General features: G+C 36.5%; 1 protein-coding gene and 1 long non-coding RNA gene across 2 annotated transcripts; one reads left to right on the plus strand and one right to left on the minus strand.

Moving 5' to 3' along the window:
- LOC114539385 (caspase-8-like) lies at nt 1-3,863 on the minus strand. Its single transcript, XM_028560012.1, has 4 exons — nt 3,808-3,863; nt 2,182-2,693; nt 1,158-1,895; nt 1-410 (listed from the first exon to the last, which is right to left on the minus strand). Exons 2-4 carry the CDS (start codon nt 2,687-2,689, stop codon nt 208-210), a joined length of 1,449 nt encoding a protein of 482 aa, XP_028415813.1. The 5' UTR covers nt 2,690-2,693; nt 3,808-3,863; the 3' UTR covers nt 1-207.
- Nucleotides 3,864-5,914: 2,051 nt separating this feature from the next.
- LOC114539386 lies at nt 5,915-8,903 on the plus strand. Its single transcript, XR_003688875.1, has 3 exons — nt 5,915-5,955; nt 7,771-7,831; nt 8,883-8,903. It is a non-coding gene; the product is annotated as an uncharacterized LOC114539386 (long non-coding RNA).
- Nucleotides 8,904-9,128: the final 225 nt, after the last annotated feature.

Here is a 9,128-nt window from a genome sequence, read left to right on the forward strand (position 1 = left end):
CTCAACTCACTGGAAATTCATTGTTTCCTCAGCTTTTACATTAGCCCTATTAGCGGGAATTATAACGAAGCTTAAAATGGTCTTCGAGGTAATCGTGGAATCTTCCTAACGATATCATGTGTTTGCATGGTTTCAAAAAGACATTTTTTAATACTTTAAAATCATGGGAGAAAATCTCGGGTAACGAGGCTTATATGTGAATAGCCCTTAAAGGTAAACTTTCTTAACGAGTGTAGATATAGGTGCAGGACATTGCTTTTGATAACATTCGGTGTATTTCTTTGACACAATATTGGTAACTTCGCTCATCATCGATAAGACATCTTCGAACTGGTGGTATTTACTGAATACTTCAACCAACGCACTGATGTACCAAGTTCCCTCGTGAGTACTTCGGAAACTTACGTGTCCTACGATGCATGGAAAATAACTTAGTTAATTTTGCATGCATGGTTTGCTGACGATTGACCTCGTGTGGCCTGAAGAGAATTTTAATGATAAGCTGTAAGATAGATAGGAATATTCATCTATAGGTATTGCAGCTATCTGAATTCGTGCTGCTAATCTATGCAGGTATTAAAGACTCACATATAGTCACACTTATATATGACAACTATTTTAATGTCTGTCCTTATGATATTCTGCTCAACGTACGAGACTAAGAGAATATCAGTTATATGTCTTAGAATATTATACTACGACTGTCGACGTTTACCAAGAAATCCAAGCCATTTTGAACATTTCAGGCCCTTGCCGAGCACGCGCAGTTGTTAAATTTCGGGAGAAAACGCCATATTGAATTACTATACGCCACCTATAGTTCTATAGCTCACTATCTTTTACTTACTCTGTCAATGTGCTTATATGCTAGCGTCATGAACCCATTATATATTAATTAAGTAACGAATTTTAATCAAACTCAAAGATGACATCGAAATGCCGTTCTATTAAAATACATTTTTATTGGTAAATGTATTAGGGATTTTTATCTTTGGTTCCTATCTCTACCATGAATGACCCAGCTAAAATAAATGTGCGCATTTCTACAACTCTGCCTACTGCCCCCGCCGCCCTATAAGCTGCTTTTGGTGCCCCTGCATACATAAATGTGTTAAATATATATTGATGTAAAATATTAAATAAATCGTTTTATTTACCTTGAGCTGTTGAATATCCAAGCAGAAAATGAGGCTCGTTCGGATCCGCAAATTTGCGAAATTGATCATCCTCATAATCAATATAATGGAGAGGTGAATCACCTTCATCGATTGCTTTGTAATTGCCATCATCGATAGCCAGTGATTGTACTTTTTTGGGTATTGTGGTAGAACGTGATCCCATGATTTCGCAACCTCTACTTGCAGTAGATGTTGCAGTATCACTCAGATCTGATCCAAATGTAGTGTCATCATTAATTGAGGGTTTCTTGCTTGCTGTAGTTTCAGGAAGAAAACGATTTGAAAGCACTCTACTACCTCTACAAGCTTGGATGAAAAAGATCTTTGGCTTTCCAGCTAAGGCTTTGCACTTGACCTCTTTAAACATGTCAATAATATCCTTTATATCAAGATGCTTAGAATCTGAACCGTATATCCTACCCATATCACCATGTGTCATGATGCAACACACAAAACATTTTGAATTTTCTTGCCTATCAATATTTTTTACCATGTCCTGGAGGATTGTACTAATCTCATGGGCCTTCCGACTGATGGCATCATATTCCACGATGAAACCAAGTTTTTCCCAAAGTTCTTTCAATCTCTTTGCATCAATGTCAGAACCTTTTCGTTCTTGTAAAGCAACCCCATTCTCAGTTGTACCAGAGAATGATTTAACGTTGATTATAAGTGCGAAACCACGAGGTCGCTCCAGAGGATAACATTGACTTGGACCTGCAATACCAACGGTTAAATGAAGAATTATTTTCTACAAGTAGTTGATTATAAGGCACACGCGGTAACGTTTTCGAGCGTTTTCAGAAGGAAATTAACATTACATTACATTAAGACTTGACATAACCTTGAAAATTGGACAGAAAATCGGTAATAAGAACGTTGGTTTTGAATTTTCTTATTGTCTGCTGTTCATGTTAAAATAGCGTAACCCAAGGCCGTGTTAATATGGCCGGCACGTCGGTTACATTGCACGGTTTTGCTCGAACTACATAGTGATTCTTACCGCTTTCAATATTCTGGCAGATTCCCAGGGAACACAACTGACACAGATGTGCAAAAAACTTTTGATGGAAGCCAGTTAAAAATGCTTGTTTTTCGGTGTCTTCTTCTATATTTCTGAGATTACTGCTGCTTATATCATAAACCTTCTGTTTTATTTCATTCAATACTTTTGCAATTGCAAACTCTATCTCTGAATCCTGCCATTCAGGATACTCAAATACATCATTGCTACATAGCATGCACTTTTGCCCTCCTATGAATAACTTCACCTCCCCATGTCGCTCAATGCCAAAACCAGATAATCGATAATAAAATACAAGACCACTATTAACACAATTCCATTTATTTTCGCATTTGCCGTTGCTGCATTCGAAGGTTGCCTGTCCTTTGTAGAGCAGTCTTGACCACCCAGTTTTTCTGTCAGGATCGTTAGCTACTTCTAAATTCCATGAATGTTCCAGTTCTGTGAACAAATTGTTGAATTTTGTTTCCCATCTTCCTGAAGCCATATTCCTTCAATTTAAAGTATTAAATAAAACTTCAATGTGCGAGGGCATTAATTCCGCTCGAATATTCACACCTACGATGCTGCAACATTTGGAGTAACTTTCTATGCAACCAGCAATCGAGACTAATTAGACCGGACATATTACTATATAATAGGTTTTAGTACTTTGGATTGTACAGATACTAGCTAGTCAACATTTCTAATGTCTGAGACCTGAATAAATAATATGTGTTTAAGCTATGAAGCTAAGCTATAATCATACGACTCTATTTAATGCATTACGCTTGTTAAAGTGGCGACTTCCTTTTCTTGAGAAACCCTAGAAATTTTACTGAATTATTCATTGTAATTACATTACATCAGTAGCTGACTAGCTGTGTTTACACTACCACTGACCTGCATGTAGTCTCAATGAAAGCTCACTAACACTGAAACTCCTTCCATAATGATATTTCTACTGAAATAAAGCTTGATTTTAGGTGTTTTACGTTAAACCTTTTCTTCGATTAAGAAAGAACAGTCCCATTGATTTAAATGTCACAAGTGAGCTTTTTAAATACAGAGACAGGGCTAGCCGTCTAATTTGCTGACATTTGCCCTGTATCAGTGCGATGATTTGCCTAGATACTCATTTCCACCTCTCTGATTCTGGTCAAAGCCCTTCCGAATCTGTGCACAAAACAAAGCTAGATAAAGTTCAAAGCTAAAAGCATAAGCTCGCGGTGTAATCCCACCGCGGCCGATAGTGACTCACTGACACTGATGTATTGTAGCGGACATGATCGAACGAATTTCCGTCGTCGTTCATGCTTAAAATCTCTCCATCTGTTTATTGAAATAAACCAGACTAATATACTAATAGTGGCATAAACAATACCAAAAAATGCATTCAGCTCCATACTTTCGCATTAAAAATTTCTTATATCGAAGCAATACTGCCAATAGCGAATTTCCTCGACTTAACAGTCAGGACAGTCAACGATGAACTATGAGTAACGATCAAAGATCCTAACAACGTTCTGGTCGATATTTATCAAGTGACGTTACAACGGCTATAGTTATATATAGTTATTATCATATATGAATTACACGGTTTCTGCATGTAATTGTAAAACTTACCAAGATACTGGTGAACAACACAATAATGAACTTTGTGTGTGCGAAGTTCATCAATGACACGTAAAGGTTTTTGTCACACGAATCTCGACGACCCTTGACCTCCAAAAAAATTTCGACGTAATTCATGGAACAATTCATGGAATTGCAATTCCGACAATGGAAACGCTGCGTTCTGCACTGGAGGGTTCAATATATACTTCCAAGTAATTTTCTGTATGCTGTACACAATCCCACTCGGTCACCTGACGAAGTTGTGACTCTTTGTCTCGATCCTCTGCCACATCCGTGGTCGGTGGTACACCACGAAAAAACTTCTGTGTATGCGCCATGCATTGTTCACTGCAGTGAACTCTGGAGTTTTGCCCAAGTTCTTGTGGGATGCAACTTTTCGCGAACTTTCTGACCGTTATTATTCTTAGTTTTTAGAATGTAATGTTTATTCATGTGCTTGAAATATGGCTTTGAACACACAAAGAAATTAACCTCGGCAAAATAACCGGTTATGTGAGAAAAGGTCGATGTGATGTGCACGCGGATTTATTCATGCATGCATTATAGTGTTCGTCAGCTTGTTCGGCATATTATATGCCCGTTTATTTATTCTTATGCATTCTGTTTTTTGGACACACTGATGTTTCCCCCTGCTCAGTATAAGGTTTTCAACAGGTTCTATTTGCGAAGTATGCCGTATACTCATGCATATTCATATTTTTCGGAATTTCCGGCAAGATTGGGAAATAAGATACATTTCTTAGCCCATTTTTGGAGCAGGCCAAATTTGGTTAACCATATTGCCATTTGTTTTATTTAACCATTGTTATGTCTATCATTTACAATCATTGTCGACTAAAATTCTCTAAAGATTCCTATAACCTAGGTTTTTCTTCTCTTTGATTTCCCTGAGTATAACCTCGTTTAATTTCGTTCCCCAAAGCTATGATGCTATTCATGCAAGATAGTGCCTTATGAGTAAAGCAGTATGTGGCAGACTTTTATATATATAATTATATGCTGCTAGGGGAAGAAACTGCAAAACTACATGACATATTTTCCCTGCGCAAAACAGCGTGCATGACAAAGCAAGTTGAACAACCAAAAATCGGGTAACGTCCGAGCGAGCTATATCCCGTTATATCAAATCTGATTACAATTAAATCACACACATGCGTTCTTCAAACTGGGACCTTAGAATAAAGAAAATAAGAAAACAATAAATTTCTTAAAGATTTTACACGAAAATTTTTCAGGAAAGTATCTCCAAGAATTTTTTTTCGAAAAATTTTATTAAAAATTAAAGGTCTGGCTGAAGCCTGCATGCAGCAAAGGCTGCAAAATAATCTTTGTGTCTACAAAATCAATGTGGGGCAGTTAACCAGCTGATATATACTGTATACACAGTTCGGTAGTTACCCTGGATAGCTATGATAAAAAACCTGTGTGCGAGGTTGATGGGAATGCAACGGGCAATCTTGGAACCAGAGCCCGCGATTCTTCTAGGGGCTCTGGTTACGAAGCTAGAGGCGGCGAGGGATCGGGGAATTAAACTTCTTTTTCGTTTTTTACTGAAGGGTGTTGGTAATGAAAATTTAGTTTACCTCATTTGAAAGAACGAAAGTTTACACTTGCAACGTTCGCTGCGATTTTATTTGGATATTCTTCTTTTGATAGATGTAAACGAGTGCATTAGTTACAGATGTTCAAATAAGAGCTTCTATACATCAGAGCATTCGTAACTAATTACTCGTCCACATCTATTAAATTTTAAAAGAAGAAAATCGCAGCTAAAATCGCAAGTGTATACGAGCCGAATCTCTTTTACCAAGTTTTTGCCGTTCCCCCTTATGCCGTTCCGACTTTTGGGCAATATTGTGCAATACGTAACTGAAGTTTCTTGACGTCGGAAAAGTTCGGGTTCCGATTAGTCAACGGAGGGATGCGTCAGTTCAGACACCGATTGCATGGTAGCGATCAAAGAAGTTTTAAATTTAGTACTATTTCCTGTATTTCAGTTTTATTTATATTAAATATAATTTCCACATCTGGAAGCTAAAATTCCGCAACGACGAAGTACTAATCTGAATCGAGACATTCAAGCTTTTCTGTAGTATCAAATTCATATCTACATAAGAAGAACACACAAACTTTCAGGTTGTTGATAATTGATTTTAATAATAATTCTACAATTTATCGCATTCGAATGATACATGTATTTAAAGCCGAAGTGAGTAGTTATAGCTACGAAGGTTCAAACTTTAGGCTATTGTTGTAAACTTTGGCAAACAATTTCGGTGCATCTCAAAACGTTCCATTATGTGCTTATTAGAAGTGTACGTACGCTTCGTGGCTTCGTTTGATTATAAAGAGCTGTTTTGTATGTGATAGCTAGTTTGCTGGGAAGTCAATTGATTTCAGTTTGATTTACAGCGAATTTAAAATGTTCTTCGTTAACCTACTTATTTGCTTCAATATTTTTATAACACGAACGAAGCAAGTTGACAGAACCGTCAGATTCAACTGTCTCATTAGGTGCTAACTATTTTTTAATACAACACAAGTACACAACAGTTGCGTCAAGGTTTCGGACTTTGGCCTTTTCAAACAACGCCATTGATTATTGAAGTTCTTTTGTTGAATTCAAGAAGGACTTTGAGACAAAGCGACTGTTCTGGAACGTGTTCCTAAGCACGGTTATACGTAAATTAAGAAATTGTTTAATTATTATGCATGTATGTAGTGATAATCCTTGCCACAACAATTAAATTGAATCGATGTCTAAATGAAATCCCGCTATCTGGTGAGCAATTGCACAAACGAAATAATGATAAATAAGAGATATATATGTTTTCAACATATATATACGGCGCGGTTTTATTTTGGTTGGCCGTTTAACCAATTATAGCCACATGAAATCCTACGTGACGCTTGACATGATTTAAATTGCCTGAATTACGTAATTCTTTCATGACTTTCACCTGGTCTGTCTCCTACCTACCTTGTATAAATGTATCCTAGCTCAGTCTGACAATAATGGATTTTCCTGTGGTGCAGTTCCAAACAATAAGTGTGTGAGTATAAAACAATTCAATGGATGTATGGTCACAATTATAGTACATCATTGTTTTCATTCAATAAGTTTTCATTCATCAACACATATTTGTCTAGAGTATTTTGCTTTGTAGAATTCTAATTAACCCATAGCATGTTTTAATGTTTTAAATTTTATTTAAATAGAATCAACTTATTATTTATACCGTATATTATGTTTGACTCGTTCAAAACTTTATTTACCTGTTTATATACCTATGTATCTAGTTTAGTTCCTGTTAGGAATTACTTGTTAAGTATCAGCTGTCCCCTCCTAAGTAGATATACAAATAATTTACAAGTTATATAATGATTAAATACAGAGTGTCACAAGCCAAAAATGCGAGACTGTATAGAAATTACTTGTTCTCAAAGTACTGTCTTAAACCATGTATGACCACAAATAAGTGAATTTAATAAAGTCCTGCTATTTTAGGACATCTGTTACAAACATTCTGTTTATTGTCAATAGAGTAATAATTTTACTTTTATGGTCAGTCATTTAAATTTCAAGAAGCTGGTGTCCATGTGGGTTGAGCAATACTAAATTATAGCACTCAAGCAATGGAATTATAACAATAGGATATGTCCTTAGTTGCGGTGTCGCCTTTGGGAGACACTCAGTGCATGGAAACTTTCAACCATGTTTCCTTCTCAGCTATACCAACATCAAGCCAAATTATAAATTTCATTGATTTACTGATCATATCATGGACAGATCTTTCAAAGGTCTGTCATAGGCAAAAAGAATGAAATCCATCTTGCACCTGCTTGGTCACATATTTAGATTAACAATAAAACCTCACATTATATTCCTCCAAGAAATACAAGTATAAAATGAGTATAATAAGTTATATATTTATACTATTATTGTTTCAGGGATGGAGTTGAATGTCTTTAAAATGTGAGGCTAATGGATGCACTAAATGATAATGATGAGGTAAGGCCCATGCAGGGATAAATTATTTCAATCTTTATGATTGCAAGTTTGCAACAGTTGCACACTGTCTTTAAAAAGTTTCATATGATTATATGCCAGAAAGAAATATTTGTTGAGTCAGTCAAATATTCAAGGTTGGCACTTTCTATGGGTATACCCTACTATGTTGCCAGGATATAAACTATATATAACTTACATTGGTGCATACCATAAGACTACACAGTAATTTGTCATTAGGCACAAAAAGTTCACTCTTTGCATGCCACCACTTCGGTCAGAAGAACTCATTGTTTATGGTTAGCATACTGCCTTGACGTATGTTGGAAATTACATTAGCCTTGGTTGGCTAAGATATATTTGTGAACTAACACCCTACGCAAAGCTAGTAATTGAGATTCATTGTCTCATTAATTACCTCTTTTGTGAGAGTAATATTTCATGCTTATTCAATATCAATACGGTATGATGTAACATTCAATATTTGCCAATCACAATGCCCAGCAGAATTTAGTATTGGATTGTCACATTCCCACCTCCCGTAGTATTTTGCACCTCTGGTCCTGTGTACCAGGGCTTTTCAAGGCTCTCCTGAGCTAATTCGTGAGGCCAATGTATTGAATAGTAAGGTAGGGATCTATGCAGAACACAGGACCTGACCATGACCATTGGTCTCAGAAATATTTTCAAGTCAGCAAAAGAAAAACCCAAAGCAGAGAAAAGCTTGTGTAAAGAGAGAGGGGAAAGAAAGGAAATAGCATTAAAAAATCGGAAAGAAAACAGTGAAAAGGATTTAAAATATGTACATATGTGATAGGAATTAAGTGATTTGACAGGACATAGTTTTTGATCTTTTTATATACCTAGGGCCAGTTTATAAAACTCTTTAACTACATTTTGCATAGTTAAATCCTAGTTAACTCAGAAATACACGATTCTGATTGGCCAATTCTAACCTTAAACTACAGTTAAAAGTTAACTAGTCTTTTATACTGGCCCCTGGTACTGTGAGTTGGAAAACAAGGATTTTGGTCAACGTGACCCTCCCTTTTAGGAAGCTTTACCCAGAGATACATGATAATGTGGACAATGGAACACTCAAGCTTCCGCCCGAAGAAACGCAATCCAGCTATGAACGTGTCTTGGAATGGAACAATCAGGCAGAACGGGACGAAATTCCTCCCGCGATGCCTTCAAAAGAAGACCTGAGGATGTGAGTCCCTTCCGGATGACTGGCCTGCCCAGTATGAATGATTCTGATCTATTTGATTTATCACATATGGCATGGCAGGCCAGAGGA

Source organism: Dendronephthya gigantea, unplaced genomic scaffold (genome assembly GCF_004324835.1).
Source record: "Dendronephthya gigantea isolate DGI-Jeju-01 unplaced genomic scaffold, DenGig_1.0 000201F, whole genome shotgun sequence".
Lineage (NCBI taxonomy): Eukaryota > Metazoa > Cnidaria > Anthozoa > Malacalcyonacea > Nephtheidae > Dendronephthya > Dendronephthya gigantea.

Bases quoted from the DNA above. Each gene is read 5' to 3' on its own strand.
- LOC114539385 (XM_028560012.1), bottom strand. From the start codon at position 2,689: ATGGCTTCAGGAAGATGGGAAACAAAATTCAACAATTTGTTCACAGAA. The intron at 1,896-2,181 runs GTAAGAATCACT...TTGGTATTGCAG, and splicing joins CTGCCAGAATATTGAAAGCG to GTCCAAGTCAATGTTATCCT. The intron at 411-1,157 runs GTAAATAAAACG...CATGCATCGTAG, and splicing joins TGGATATTCAACAGCTCAAG to GACACGTAAGTTTCCGAAGT.